Below are 15577 nucleotides of genomic sequence, written 5' to 3'. Positions count from 1 at the left end.
TCAAGTGAGACATGAGACTTGTGCTTATCAAGAGTTAGGTAAAACAATATCTTAGTATTGCCTTAACCAAAGTATTTCTATTTCATAAATCAAACGTCATGATGCACACACTCATCTATTACATCCATCCACTTCTTCTCTGCAATAAATGCATGTAGCGCCTCCTCCACTCAGACTATTGTGCTTGCACAATAACATGTGCCACAATGAACACTGAGCTCACTGATCATTCAGGTTCTGGGATCCCTAAGTGCAAAGTCAAAGACAACTGGACTCAGTGTCCCTATTCTGGGCGGAAGTCCCAACAATTTAGTTGATAACATACCTAATAGAAAGTTCCCAGTGCAGCCAGGTCGTTGTGGGGAGCTGATACAGAAAGAGGAAAAAAGGACAATGAGGATTAGATAGAAGCAAGTGGAAATTACACAAGCCGAATTCAAAAGGCAAGGTTACATTAGAAAATACAGTATTTCTTTTCTTTTGCACAAATGGAGAAAAGGTAATTAGAACAAGCCACATGGGAAATATTGAGCCCAGAATAATGCTCTAGTTTTTTACTCTACTTACTATGGCTGTAAATTTCAAAAGCGCACGCATACTGGAGTAATCAGATTATCACTTAATGGAAGACAATTGTCCTATTGTTTATTTGGCTTATATTGCCAGTAAGTTGCTTTTCTCAACTTAAACATGAAAGTGTAAATGACCCAGTCATACAAACGAAGGCTGCCAGAATGAATGGGTGCACATCTAAGGGGAGACTCTGCAACTTTATATGTATACCAATTTAATATTTAATAAAATTGAGGGTTAAAAATTTAGTTGGAATGTAAAATCTGCAGTCTCACGCTGTGCAGGGTGTAAAGTCAGCACTCACAAGTTGGGGAAATAGCAGACAGGACAGCCAAGAGTGGCTGTGGTGGTGGACATGAAGTGGATGACAAGTGGTGAGAGGCCCACTGGATAACTGGATAACGGAAGGTGTGAGGCCAGGGGAAGCTTGGCCAGAGAGAAAGTTCACACAGTAGACATGGGTGGCAAAGATGAAAAAGGGGGCCGTGGTTAAGGACGTGACATTGTCGGTGTTAGAGGGGTAGATGTTACAGTGTTAACAACAGACATGCCGGTAGGTAAGTCCTGTTTCTACACAGTGCGTTGTCAATGGACAAGAAAAGCAAGGAAGCTGAGTGTCAGTATGAACTCTTCTAGCAGTATATTAGGGACTAATTGAAATAAAATGCCCGAGATGGTCGATCAGTGAAATATTTGACTGAGAAACAGAAGTACTCTACAGCTTGAGGGGAAACATTGGAAACCCCTGGGGAAGGAACTGAACTGAACCGGCCACAAGCTCATTGACACACCGATAGAAGGTGTCAGAATACACAGTGCATCACATGTCTGTGAAGGTTCTCAGTCATCCAGGTCATTGTAGTTGTTACAAGTGGTGAAGTTGAAGGCAACTGGACTTGTTTAGATTCTTGAAGACGTTTTGCCTCTCATGGAAAGGGCTTACCTGAGTTTCCCCACACTGGTCATCAGAACTGAAGAAGCCTTTTGGATGAGAGGCGAAACGTCTTCAAGAATCCAGTCCAGTGACATGTGCTACACTGTGTATTCTGACAGTGTTCTATCAGAATCGGCATGAACTTCTTCAGCAATGTGAGCCACAGTACAGTAGTTGGTCTGTTGGATCGGACCACACTGGTCAGCCTTCGCTCACCATGTGTGTCAGTGAGTTTGGCCGCCCATAACCTCCCATAATGTTCCTTCCTTGGACCACTTTTAATAGATCCTGACCACTACAGACCGGGAACACCCCACAAGAGCTGCACTTTTTCAGATGCTCTGACCCAGTCGTCCTTGTCAAACTGGCTCATATCCTTACACTGCCCATTTTTCCTGCTTCTAACACATCAACTTTGAGGACATCTCAACTTGCTGCCTAATACATCCCACCCACTAACAGGCGCCATGATAAAGTGTTTTTCAGGGTTATTCACTTCACTTGTCAGTGCTCATCATGTTTTGCCTGATTGGTGTACCTCAGCTATTGAAAGGATTCCATGAAATTTTGGAGGATGAAAGGATGAATGCTACTGATCTTGGTAATCCCCTTACGTTTGCTCCAGGGCCACCAGATGAATGACATTGTTTTACTGACATGTCTTAACAACTATTGCAATGAAGTTTGGTATCAATGGTGCCAAGAAGATGAATCCAAATGAATTGAGTAACTAACCCTAACCCTGATTTTTATACAGAAAGTATGGCCCTTAGTACTCTATTTACTTTGGTCCTTTGAAGTTCCCCTGGGGCCACCATCTAGTTGTCACTTGTGGTTTTCAGTGAGATTTCTCAAGTGCTGTTGGATAAATGTGGCTCAAAGCAAAGCAAAGCCGTGCCAGAGCCTCACAGAGCTGAGAAGGGGGCTGTAGACTTTTTGGCTTGTTCTGACACACTTGCCAACTACTTGACGGCACGTGAACACACAGTTCAGTGCTCTAGATGCCAAGTGTGGGCAAAGGGACTGATCTTTAGTCCTGTTAAGCCAACTTGAGTCAGGGAAAGTGAAACAACTCTGAGTCGGAGTATAGTTGCCTGTTGTCTTGCTGGCCAGCAGGGAGCCTAGCAGTTTTTTAGGGGGTGAAATTCTTCACTCTTGGGCCACATGAAAGCATTTGTTCAGAGAGAAACTCCAGTTATTAGGTTCCTGTCCTGGAATGCTCTCCACACTTGTGTCCATCGCCATGGGATCACTGTGAGTTCAATAGAGTGATAAGTATCTTGTCACTGTGGATGCCTGCAGGCTGAAACAATAACTTCCGACTCGGCAGTGGCTACTGTCTTGGCTCCTGCCTTGGCTCCTGGGTCCATTACAGTCGGTCCCCTCATTCTTTTATGTCAGCTTCCTGTCTTGTGTCGCGCCAGAGGAGTAGACCTAGCTGGCTGCGAGCCCAAAACCTGGATGAGAGAGCAAACACACACTCCGACGTAACGGCGGTGCACTTCCACTGCCTCTTATATAGTCCGTTAAAGCCTCTGCCTCTTCAGGTTTTTGGCATCACCCGTGCCCATCTCTGGTGTGTGGTACAAGGGAAGATTCATTTGGGTTCAACCCCCAACTTTACATCACCCCTCCTCTTTCAAATCATCTTCAATTCAATAACTATGTCCCATTCCAACCAAGGAGTCACTGTGACTGGACCCCCCTGCCCCCGCACTCCCTACCTCCCTCCCCAATCCCCCTGCCCTGGTCATGAAGCATGGCTTGCAGCACGTACCTCTCCCCTCTCTCTCATGTTGGCTCAGACATAAGCAAACAGTCCTTTGCGCAAACAGTGCAACAATGTGTCAACATTGTCTTGAGGCCTGGTACTCTAGTAACTATAGTAGTAGTAGTAGTAGTAGTAACTAGTATGAAAGCTGATTCATATCAGAACAAGTATCGATTTAAATATGTAAGAAGGTGGTCTAGAAAATGTCCATCCCTTAAGATTAGAATAAACATGTTTGAATGGCTACTACAATGTGGTCAACATGGATCAGATGCTTCACAGTTCTCCAGTTATGACGTTGCATTTTTTGGCATCTTCATGTCACACTTTTGAAAAAGGCAACAATGTAAAAACCAAAGACTTTAAAACACCCTTTTGGCTTCTGATTACACCATATTAATGTAAATATCCAATAGATCAATCAATTGTTTTAATTGCCTCTGTTATAATATAAAACTCTAAATCATTTCTTTTCGCAATTCAGATATTTTCTGTCATTTTCTATATTTGACATAGTTGTGCCTGCACCTGTGTACATATTAAGATATGTGTGACATACATGCACCCCCTGTAGGCTTATGAAATGGCAAGAATGCAAACGTGCAAGCTTGTTAACGTTTATCAGTGTTTCCAAGTATTTGAGTGAGAGAAGCTGTGTACCACTTAACATTGCATGTCGACCACTGATAATGTATATGCAAACATACTTTCACTTCCTGTAGCCAGTGGAAGACAGCCCCTCCTCCGGTGACACACACAGGAGACTTCCAGGAAACTTCTATATATTTCCTTTACTCTGGGTCAAGGTTCAGGATGAGGACATGGGACACAACACATGCCTGTGTAGAGAATAGAGAATGGCTTAATGGCATGTATTAATGTATATACACCAGTCCTACTTTGACAGTTATAATTCATATATTTATAATTCATATGATATATCTAACATTCATAAGTCTAATGAAATGCAGTATTGTGAACTGAACTGGTAACACCACCCAGGCCCTGATCTTTATCAAAAGACTATTTGTTTGAATGTATAACTTCATATTATATATCATATTATTAAATACATTAAAATGAAAACTTGGTTGTGTACAAATACAGATTCCTTGAACTAGTATCTCAAAGGAGGTTAAATCGAAAGCAACTGTACTTGGTTATTTGTCTGGGAAAGACGTTTCACCTCTCATCCAAGAGGCTTCATCAGTTCATGTACGCATCTGACCAGGCTGGGACTGGTCCGACGTCTTTCCCAGACAAATAACCAAGTCCAGTTGCTTTCGATTTAACCTCCTTTGAGATACTATGACCTGGACAAATGAGAATATGCACAGGCTCCTTGAACTAGCCTTTAGCATTGTCCTATAGCAGATTATTTTGATGAAAGTACAGATAAATCAGTGTTAGTCCACGTTCCTAAGTCAGAGGCAGTTTCTCTGCACCTATTCTACATGAAGGAGTGGGGGCTGCTTCAATGAACTGTAATTAGTTTAGTATAAATTAGTTTATATACCGTATCTAGTCCATTTTGGATAGAAAAATGTTGGTCCAATCAACATGATTATAACATGATCAGAGCCGTTAGTGAGTATCTCAGTCACTTCATCACTACAGAAGCTTTTTTAGATTATCAGGCCAGCCATCCACTAGAGGTTGTCAGAGGCAATCTTACATGATCTGTAATTCATTTCCTCCCTAACACTGACCACAGGGACACTTTAGCTCATCTGACCATTACACTGAATCAAGCCTGACTGATAATGATCAGGATGTGTCAGAAGAGAGGCTAATGTTCACAGTAGACAGGCGATTAGTCTTCATTATGACTCCAATGTGCAAAGATCAATTTTCACTTGAAAACTTTTAAAGATTTAAAAAGATTTGAAAACACAGTGTAATTACAGTAAATGATCTGTGATTCTATTCATATCACTCTATTGCATATTCAGCAGCCCATTAGTCTTTTCACGCCATATTTCTCTTGAGTTTCTGGAGCTTCTTCTGTTGTATCAGCAGCAGTCTAACCAGTCTCACCCTGTCCCCTCACACTCCTGCTCTTCTACCCTCTTCCTTTCTGCCATGTAGCTCTGGTTAAGTCTTGAATGAATCAGTTATAATGGGCTCTTTCTTCAGCACTAACCACAGTCACAGCTCTCAAAATCAGCTCCATTAGTCATACAACTTTTATGCTGCACTTTTGGTGTCTTTAATTTGTTTCACACACAAAAAAAGTGTTATTGCTTTCACTAAAGTGGTCCTTCTGCACTTATCCAGGTGTATCCTGGTGTCAAACAAGGCTCCATGTATTTAAACTGGTCTTTAAATTCTCTAAGTATCTGTAGTGATTGGCTGACCTGGAGCAGTCACTGCTCCCCTCTGGCTGACTGTCTTGTTGCTCTCTCATCTAACATATCATCTTCTCTCATTTCAGCTACCTGTGTTTTATCTTTTAAAGCTGCACACTAATAGATTACTTGTTTTTCCACAGCTTAGCCTTTTTATGGTGAAACTGCTTGTTTGTTAAATTGGTATAAAAAAAAATCATTTTAAATTTGAGTGACAATCTATGATTTTCCATTCCTTCATAATAATTGTATTAACATGATTTCACAACATACGATTCTAAACTTCTGCTGTATTAGAAACTGTCTTGTCCATAATAAATAATATTCCGACAACCCTGACACATGAGTGCCAGGGTGCAGACATTCAGGGATGACAACAAACTGTTAACATGAGAGGGTGTGTTTCACTGTGGGAATGGGGGGAAGGGTGGGGTGGTGTAAGGGAGAAGCAGGTATAACTCCACAGTTATACCTGGGCTCCGCTCCATGTGCTGTGCTGTTCACAGACTTCACTGAGCAGATGACATCTCAGCAGCTCCAGTAACAGTAACACATCCTGATGGATCTGCACAGGTGCTGTAAATATAATCTCATTGTCATGTCTCACATAGTTTAAAAGTTCAATAATAAGGTCAGTTATTAATGTTTTTGTGTCACAGAGTTTGACCCCTGTGCTCACTGAATGAGCCCTGGCAGATGACACTGAGTGCCTACATTTGAAAAAAAACGTATATTTTGGACTAAATTGCTCATAATGATCAATATTTACACTATCAGTTTGAAGTGTGTTAAATATAGTGGGCCTATGCAAATGACCGTCTCCGAAAATCACCCAAACAATAGATGGGAAGTCTCCGCGCCACGTCTTTTCGAAACATTATTTACTTTTTAGGCCAAATGTTTTATAAACAGGGATTGGCTATTATTTGGATAACAATGAAAGAAAACAAAATTGCCTTAAGGGAGGAGGTAGTTTTGGATTGTCGTCATAGAGACAATGCTACTGTATTTTCAAAGTCATCAATAAAAAAATCAAACAGGATCAGTTTTTAGAAACACCTACCGGATAAGTGCAAGACATCCACAAAAGAGCTTCGTTTCCAATTAATGGGCAATAGACGGACCTATGGGCCAAACCGCGAGGACCCTGTGAAGGGCTATGCGGATACCGCTATGGAGTTTCCCAGTGAGTTATGGTCATGCCTTCATGATTTTTTTCTCTGTACACTGGCTTTAGTCGTTAGTCTATTTTCACGCTTTACGCAAAGGGCGACTTCATGCATGGGTCGATGTTTAATCGCTCAGTGTTGTGCGTAAAAGGCGCGTCCTCGTCCTTGGGGCGCCATCACGTTATCGCTATATCCTTAGGGGAGGTAAATAAAAGGTTTTGCCAAAGCAGTGCGGTGATGCAAAGCCTGGTAGGTGACCAGCTCTGCTCTCACCAGCAGCGCACAGCTTTTTTGACACGGATCTACACGCTGGTCGGACCTGCGCTGAGTCCCCGCGCGCTTGTGCTGTATGTTGGACTGATTGGACGGATTTGACCGGTGTCTTTTAAATCTGAGCCGCGAAGCGTGCGTTAATCAGTCATTCTTTCACGATGTGTGTAAAAGATGCGGCACCTGTTTGCGAATGTTGCAGAAAACGGGTAGAGGTAAGAGCACTTATGACTTACTCCAGTCTGCTGCTTTACTTTCTGTCACTATGTGCCGCATCAGTTTGTATGCGTGGTGCTTTAGAGCACGTGGATGGATGTGTGGGTATAGTTTGCAGCTATTCTCTATTCACATACACTTTGGACACATGTGAATACTCAGACTTGAGATTATTTTTGGACTCTCTGGAGGTCTGGGGGTTCTTTGCTCACTCGGGTCTAAGCTGTGCTACACACCACATCCTACTTGTTCTAAGACCCATTTCTGCATGCAGTGGGATTCTATTTATTTAACAGTTCATGGAGATAGATTACTGGAACACTGCTATACATTAGGCTGTACTGTAAAACTATATTCTTCTCTTTAGCCACCAATAAATGAAGCAATTAAAATGTCTGGCTAAATGAAGACACTGAACAAACTTAATAACTAGGATAGGTTAGATATTATGACTATGACATTTCAGTCTAAGACAGATGATCTGCCTAAAGGTTTTGATGAAGTTGATGCAAGGCATCATGTTGGTTGTGAACCTTAGTGATGAGAGCAAGGCACTAAACCTGTCAGGATTGCCGGGTTTATTCCCACAGACTCTGCAGATGTATCATTTCCTGTTACTGTAAGTCACTGGAGATAAAACGGTCTCCTGAGGAATTTCTGAGAATGATGACCAGTTTGTTTTTCTGTCAAGTTCATGGGATAGATACATGTCTGCAGTCACCCTTCTCCAGCATGACACAGCAGAGCGGAGGGGACTGAATGCAAAAGCTGAATGTGCAGTTTTTGGTACAGTCGTCACATACTTATGTCAACAGAAAAGGGCAAAAGGTTATTAAAGGCTGACTACTATGTGGAATTCCAGTGGAGCTGGACAGGAAATTATGTCACACCTGTGTCACCTGATAGCTACTTATTTACAACTCTGCACTTTGTCATGGGGAAGACCTGTTCAAAATAGAGAGGAGGTCGCAGAGCACTCACTGAGGTCTACTTAAAATAGGATCTCCTTATCAGCCCTCTGTGCCATTTAACCATCACTACCACACCAGGCAAATTGGTTTAAGCCTCAGCTCTGTCCGTGCACATGTCTGACATGAGTTGGTTAAAATAGCACATGTCAAAAGGCACCGTCTCACGTGAGCATCTGCTCACCTTTCCAAAGCATCTGTCACATACCTGGACTGAGGCTTGCCATTATCCAAATCACTGCCACTTGTGGACTACAGCCTCCAATTCAAAATAGCAACATGGTTTTGGCAGCGGATGTTAGCAGACAAAGCTGTTAACTTTTCGCTTGGCCACAGTCCTGGACTGCAAATTCCACCACCTTGGTGAGAATGTAGAGAGAAGAGGGTGAGTGTATGTGTGAGAAAGTGTGCGTGTGCACATACGCAGTTTAGATTGATGCATTCTCACGTAGGCAATGGCGGAGGTGAAAAGGTCACCGATAATCCTCAAGCTGAGTCACACATGCACTTATTGAACAAAGTGGCTGCATTTTGGAGAACGGATGGAAAAGAGGCTGTTACTCTGTGCAGACATCGCTTTGCCTTTGAAACTGCTGCACACTGGTATATTTTAAGGATTATTTAAGCATGCACAGTCCATAAGTGAACATGGGAGCACAATGTTGATTTTTAGTTTAACTAGGGAATGATAATGTAGACCTCCACGGATTGTATAAGCTATAAAATATCATAAGAGGTCTAAAAAGGGCCATATGTCTAATGATTTAAAGTTTGGTAAACTTACTGGTCGACTTTTGGACATTTGTCCACTATAAGGTAAATAACAGCATCTGACTGAAGTGGAACGGCCACTTGGCCGCCAACAGGATGAAAACAAGCCCAGTGTAGTAGGATCCTGTGTGAAATTAGCTCCATTCAGGATTCATTTCCTCTCTCGTGTCTTTTACTTATCATGAGTACACAACCATTATCAATGACGTTGTTTGAAAACGCACATTCCTTCTCATGTATGTGCACTTGATGACACAAGAATTTGTGTGCATGTTTTGTGGCACGCATGAGTTCATGTTAAGTGGACTTTAAATCTGCAGCGATTACAAATGCTTGTTCAGGGGAACGAGGAGGCTGCAGATGTTACAAATGGGCATGGAGCAGTTAGCTTTGGAAGTTGTGTGCACACAGGATGTAAAGAACATTTTGTGAAGCATGGGAAAGGTATGAGTCAGATGTGCAGTTTTATTGACACGGGCTTGCGTGTCACTGATAGTTCTGCAGAAAAAGGGGCACAGAGTTTAAGCTGATTATACTATTGACCTCTTGAGGGACCACTACTAATTCACTACTAGCAATGGTATTATAATTCTTGACGTTATTCCGTCTGATCTCTCCAAACCTGCAAGCTAAATGTAACCTTTTTTTTTTTGCAGGTCAGCTCAATTTGTGCTAGTTATCTAGGAGTCTGGGAGCTTAATCTAGCCTGTATCTGACCTGTCTGCCTGCGAAGACATTTGTATTTTCTATCATCTGTTTGCGTCACACATCACGGCCACTGTGAAAGACTGCATTCAGCATGTGGCACAGAGGAACGAGGCTGGACGCCCACATGACCCACAGCAGCACAACATCTCTCATTGCCGTGTATATCCTTAGAGTTCAGACTGTGCTCGAAAGTTAGAAGTTTCACTGAGAAAGGGTTAGAAGTTATGCGTAGATTTTCAAAATAAGGCAGACTAATGGTCCAATTATAGAGCTGTCCGTCCATAAATAAGAGTTTAACACTGACAGACATTTCTGCATTGTCATGGTACTGCATTTGCAGGTTCCTGTTCAGCATCTGGGATAACCCATGGTTTCATGTGTAAGAATGAAACAAAATGAATAAGGCACTGCAGAATCATGCTGAATCATGCTACTGTGATGATTTTACAGGATGCAGCCTTAAAAGTCATCAGCTGGTTTATAGTAAATGTATTTATATTGACCAGTCTGTGTCAGCTTACCAAACTTTCTAATGTAAAGCCCGCTGTTCTGTCCCTGAATGACATAATACCATAACACTGGTTCATTAAAGCAAGGTGCAGGATCTGTGACTACTCAAAGAGCGCTGGTGTAACCTCTGACCTAACCGTGGGATAGCTTTGTTAAGAAGATCAATGATTTCATTCATTCATTTACGTTATGGCAAGACCATGTGTATAATGCCTTTAGGAGTCACCAGATGCGTTTTCACATATGCACCGAATGGCTTACGTCAGGACTTGAGGGTGGTTCGTACAGGTCAGCTGCATTACAAAAGAAACTGTTGTTCCTAAGGTCTTGAGATTCTCACATTTTTGAAATGTGATAAAACAGAGCAAATAATAATTATTGCTTTGTATCTTCCCCCCCAAAACAGTCTTTATCACATGAAGATGAATATGAAATGTTTATTTTTAGCTGCTGGGTATTCTCTCTCTTTTCTGTGCTGAAAGAGAGCCATAGTTTTCATTAAGTGGTGTCTTTCTAATGAATCACTTTATATAATGATATTACTGAATGAAAGTGATCAGCGGTAGTGCTGCAAAAAACTATCATTAAATCATGGCTATAACCTGTCACAGAGGTAACTGGCTTTGAGAAGACTATAGAAATAATTATTTTATAAACATTGTAATATCACATGGTGCAGGTGACCTAATAGCTGGGACCTCTGCTCTGTGTTGGTTCCAGTCCGATTTGACATATCCAAGAAGCATGATGTGGGAAGTGTAATAAGTGTCTCTCTTCCTTTTATCAGACTGTCAGCCTGTGTGAGAACATAGACTGTTGCCCACAAAGTTGGAATATAATATATATTTTTAACCTCTTTTCATGAAATGATTGTTACAATTTGATGTATTCTTGATAGATAGTGTATAAATAGTGTATATCTTCTCAAAACTTTATTGATCAATCTCTTCCACACATATCACTGTGGAAATTAAACAACAGTTAACCTTCATAACAGGAATAAAAAACGAAATTATTCCAACTTTATGGGCAACACTGTATAAATACCTAGAGGTCTTAGGGGGCTTAAATGTTGTGTTACTGCTGCTTGTTTTCATTCATGCTCAACAGCCATTGATTGACTGTGTGTGTATCTGTGCCGGCAGGACTGCTTGCCTTGCTGTTGATAGTGTTGGAGTGGACCCGGCCAGGCCTGCCGACCCCACTGAGGCCCATCTGTGACCTGAGGGTCCTGGACCATTTCATTCAGGAGGCACGAGACGCAGAAGTCGCTATGGTGAGAGGAAAATGTATGCATGCACTGAGACGTACCAGCAGGTGAAGGCTGCGGGGGACCTACTGACCCACACTGACCGTTTATCAATGCTGCTACTGTCCTGTTTTCTTAGAAGTCATGTAGAGACGGATGCAGCCTCTCAGACCCCGTCACTGTTCCCCAAACCAGAGTGGACTTCGATGTCTGGGAAAAGAAAAATGTAAGTAAGAGCTGCAAACAGCTGAGAGTTGGAACAGTTAGCAATGAATTGATTTGGTTACCTGCTTCCTTTGTTTCTTATCACTTCCATTATAAGACTGATGGATGTCTTGCCCTCTCTTCCTTCTTTGGTCAGGCACTGGAGCAGGCCCAGGAGGTGCAGTCTGGCTTATGGCTTTTACAAGAGGCCCTCAGCTCGCTACGGTCCTCGGCCACCAACACAGCGTTGCACAGTCACATAGATAACTCCATTAGAAACCTGCACAGCATTAACGCTGTGCTGCGTAGTCTCAACATCCAGGTGAGTAACAGCAGGTTCAGAGGGAAAATTCAGTCTACTTGAAGCCTTTTGTCACTTAAATAGTACAGGACACAATAGCATTGAATACATATTTAAATGAAATTGCATATAGCAAAAAAAAAAGTATATATAGACAGCTTCTTAGATACTCCTTTTAGTCAGGCAAGCCCACTTATCAAAGCCGTCACACTGGGAGAACACATGTCCACCTGCACTGCTTCCCCTTTTGCAGGTGTTGTCAGCCAACTCTCAAGTAGTTTATCTGCCTCAGCTTAAATTAGATGACATTTACCGACTTGTGGTGATAAAATAAGATAAGCTTTCTATTCAGGAAGTGCCACAGGGTTACATTTACACACAGTGGATGCACCACAGTGTTTCCTGTAACGAAATAATGATGTTTTCTCTGCTAATAGAGAACTGAGGGGTGTCATGGGACATTCTCTAAGTGTAACCATAAGCCTTTCGTAACACGGCTGTGGGGTCTGAAGCTGCTGTACAAGCTACTTAGATGGCTGACGTGATGAAAACGCGGCCGGGGCCTTGTGAGCAGACACACTGAATATGAATGAACGGTCTGTGTCCTGGCTTAGGGTTCTTTGAAATTAACGCTTCATCACTTTTGCTAGGGTTCTTATACCCACGGAAACAATGACAGATTTTCAATAAAAAGACTAAGAGTGTTTTGAAGTTTCATAATGGTCTTATTAATACCAAGATGATCCATGGTAGAGTATCTTTAGGACAAGATTGCGACTGTGGAAATTTACGGATGCCTGAAGAATTGTAGTGGGTCAAAGCGATTGAGATTTTATCAGATTACCAATAGTGCAACATGTTCCCTTGTGTTCTTTTCCAGGAATATACCCCACCTGCAAGTGCTGCTGAGCTGGAGGGAACATGGACGGTGTCTTCAGCAGCAGACTTGCTCCAAGTCTACGTCAATTTCTTGCGAGGGAAAGTGCGCCTCCTCCTTTCGGATGCACAGGCTTGTCAGCAAGACGTCAGCTGATCGGCTGACGTCCCTACTCCAGGCAAAGCTAATTTGTGTTTCCAAAGGCAAGAGGAGGGACTTGACACTGTTGACCTGCACCCCGGCTGGTGGAAGCGCTGTGGAAAGAAAGGTACAGCCATCCTCGCATACGTCGAGGGAACTGAAAGGAAAGGGCGGTCCCAGCGAGGCCGCGGATGGACAGGAGATGAATGCACCTTGGAGTGTAGATGTGACACTTGGGACACGGTGAAGCACACACTGACCAAAATGAGGCCCTTGGGAAGCACTGCTCCAATAGCTGTTCTACTGGCACTCTCTTGCACTTTGTGTGTGTGGATGTACTTTTATTTGTTTGTGTGTGACTGCAAGTTTAAATCTGCACGTAGTGTGCATGTGTTTGTTTCCTGTGAGTTTGACCCCTATGCTCATCTCTCGTAGAGTGAAACACCCAGAAAATATTGATTTCACCTGGAAATTAGAAGAGAGCGAGGTTGCAACAGGGTATTCATTTCAAATACCAAAAGTCAAAAATGAAAGAGGCCTCTGCCCACAAAGCCTTCAATGTTTTTCAATGATGCCTCACAGAAACATTAGTCTCATTGGATTTTTTTTTTATTTTAATATATTTTTTAAAGTTGTGTAATTGCTATTTATACAGATTTTCTACTTTAAAGCTCAAGTCTTTGGGGTTTTTTGTGTCGGATCTTTGAGATTTTAGTTTGGCTTTTCTCGCCATGTTCTCACTGAAAACATTTGCAAAGGTGTTTGCTCACATCCTTTGCAATGGCACGCTGCTGTCTTCCTTTTTTATAAAGATTGTACGTGACAAGCTGTTACAGTTTCACACTGCTCCATGTTCCCAAACAACTGGACTGACTTAAAATTAAAATTAAAGTTAAGACTCTGTTACAGCGAACGAGGGAGCGAGAGGTCAGCGAGGAGGGTTACATGAGAACTGTGAAGCTGTTTGTCATTTTCTGTGTTTTCGTTGCTGCCTAACCAACACTCAACCAGTCTCTACATACGGATAGACTGTCTGGAAAAAAATGCTGTTTGTCTTTTACACTTAACATCCTGTGAGGCTTTAATTGCTGATAGTTTTCCAGAATCTGACGTTAACACTGTATCCTCCCACCCTCCGTTGTTCGTCATCAAATGGCAGACAGGCAATCAGTCAGTCCTGGGAACTTGAGGCCTTCTATTAAATGGAAGATCAACTATTTCAGATTAGTTGAACGGTCTTCCTTGTTTTTTTCCGTATTTTTATATCTTGTTGTGTAAGTGCAAGATGTTTTTAAGGATGTTTGTACATGTTTTCTTTCCTGTTATTTTGTGTTGTTTTGTCTCATCACTGTATAATTTGCTATTTAAATACAAAATATTATTCTTGGATAAAGAAAGGATACATGGAAACACAACAAGGGGAAGTCTGTCCATCTTATTCATTACTTTTGGCTCCGTCAGAGTTAACGTTCAAGTGTCTACAATTTAAATGCAGAGTACAACTCATTTCACCAAATGTGGTATTGCAACGGGGTGTCCACGCCATCGTGAAATCAAAAATGAAAGCAGCCTCATCACACCCTGATCACATTTCTCTGCCAATAATTCAGAGGTGATGATTCAATTAATATGCAATTTGCATATTTCATTTCAATTTTTTATTTTTGTCCACAAATTAAATTCAATGTCTTCCACAAACTGTAAAATACATCCACTTTGACCACAGTAAACAGAAGTAGTTCAATGATATGGCCCTCAGCTGAACCCATGCTGAACTAGTTTTTAGAATGGATTGTGACATGGTGCCACAGAGCCTAGTCTGGACAGGGACAACATCCTGACCTATGTGTAGCTGTCTACTGACATCTAGTGGACATCTTCAGCAACATCTGCTAAAAAATAAATGCTGGATTTCTTTTTTTTCCCCCTTTCTCTCTCTCTTCTGTCCATTTGAAAACATGGACAATAAAGTAAACACTTGCTTGGTCCTTAAAGTTAAAGACACTACGGATACATTTGGCACAGCCATGTCTTCAAATATTTAATAACATCAAGGTTTCACCAGGAAAACACCACTGTTACTTCAAGACATGCAAACTCAAAAGGCAGAGCACAACACACATGACAAAAGTAACACACAATAAATCCAGTCAACTAAGGTTGTCAGTTATACATAGATCACCAATGCAGATAACACACTGCATATTTGTCTGCCATTCTGCAGTCCAGTAATGGGGTCTCCACAAAACAGTCCCAATAGAGAATGATTTCTCATCTTCTGGTTTACGAGGACACAAAATGTCCAACACGCTGGTAACGCTTCTATTCAGGTCACTGAGGGTCAGGGTAGAAAACCTTAATATGAATGGCCGAGTTGTTCCGTGTGCGTGTCATGGGCTCCCCGGCCTCATCAGGATCTTCAGGCTCCAGGTCGTCCACCAGCTCCACTGTAGAGGTGTTGGCTGCCAGCTGCAGTGCCCCCTGACTGCTGGCCTGCAGCTGGAGAGCGATATTGATGGCCCTGTTGATGGCCAGGCCCAGGCCGTGGACACATATCTCCCTGTGAC

General features: G+C 42.1%; 2 protein-coding genes and 1 long non-coding RNA gene across 4 annotated transcripts in view; 1 reads left to right on the top strand and 2 right to left on the bottom strand.

The window, feature by feature from the left end:
* Positions 1–323: 323 nt before the first annotated feature.
* LOC146969488 (uncharacterized) lies at positions 324–6911 on the bottom strand. Its single transcript, XR_015038222.1, has 3 exons — positions 6690–6911; positions 3986–4117; positions 324–366 (listed from the first exon to the last, which is right to left on the bottom strand). It is a non-coding gene; the product is annotated as an uncharacterized LOC146969488 (long non-coding RNA).
* On the top strand, positions 6703–14428 carry epoa (erythropoietin a). Of its 2 annotated transcripts, none has more exons than XM_085806442.1 (5): positions 6703–6812; positions 11384–11514; positions 11627–11713; positions 11849–12013; positions 12873–14428. In XM_085806442.1, the coding sequence occupies exons 1-5, from the start codon at positions 6734–6736 to the stop codon at positions 13023–13025; spliced, it is 615 nt and encodes a 204-aa protein (XP_085662568.1). In that variant the 5' UTR covers positions 6703–6733; the 3' UTR covers positions 13026–14428. The 2 variants fall into 2 exon arrangements, with proteins under 2 accessions (XP_085662568.1, XP_085662569.1); XM_085806443.1 differs by lacking the exon at positions 6703–6812 and adding an exon at positions 7140–7280.
* A 225-nt stretch (positions 14429–14653) lies between these two features.
* pop7 (POP7 homolog, ribonuclease P/MRP subunit) overlaps positions 14654–15577 on the bottom strand; it is a 4022-nt gene continuing 3098 nt past the window's right edge. Inside the window, exon 3 of the mRNA XM_085806445.1 lies at positions 14654–15577. This exon is cut by the window's right edge and continues 2 nt beyond it. Within this exon, the coding sequence (XP_085662571.1) occupies positions 15342–15577 (236 nt within the window). The 3' untranslated portion in view covers positions 14654–15341.

Source organism: Trachurus japonicus, chromosome 18, assembly GCF_045865225.1.
Source record: "Trachurus japonicus isolate A0001 chromosome 18, Traja_1.0".
NCBI classification, from domain to species: Eukaryota; Metazoa; Chordata; class Actinopteri; order Carangiformes; family Carangidae; genus Trachurus; species Trachurus japonicus.
Note: the sequence above shows the minus strand (reverse complement) of the source record. Positions and strands in the feature narration are given on the sequence as shown.

Bases quoted from the DNA above. Each gene is read 5' to 3' on its own strand.
- epoa (XM_085806442.1), top strand. From the start codon at position 6,734: ATGGGCAATAGACGGACCTATGGGCCAAACCGCGAGGACCCTGTGAAG. The intron at 6,813-11,383 runs GTGAGTTATGGT...CTGTGCCGGCAG, and splicing joins TACCGCTATGGAGTTTCCCA to GACTGCTTGCCTTGCTGTTG. The intron at 11,515-11,626 runs GTGAGAGGAAAA...CTGTTTTCTTAG, and splicing joins GAGACGCAGAAGTCGCTATG to AAGTCATGTAGAGACGGATG.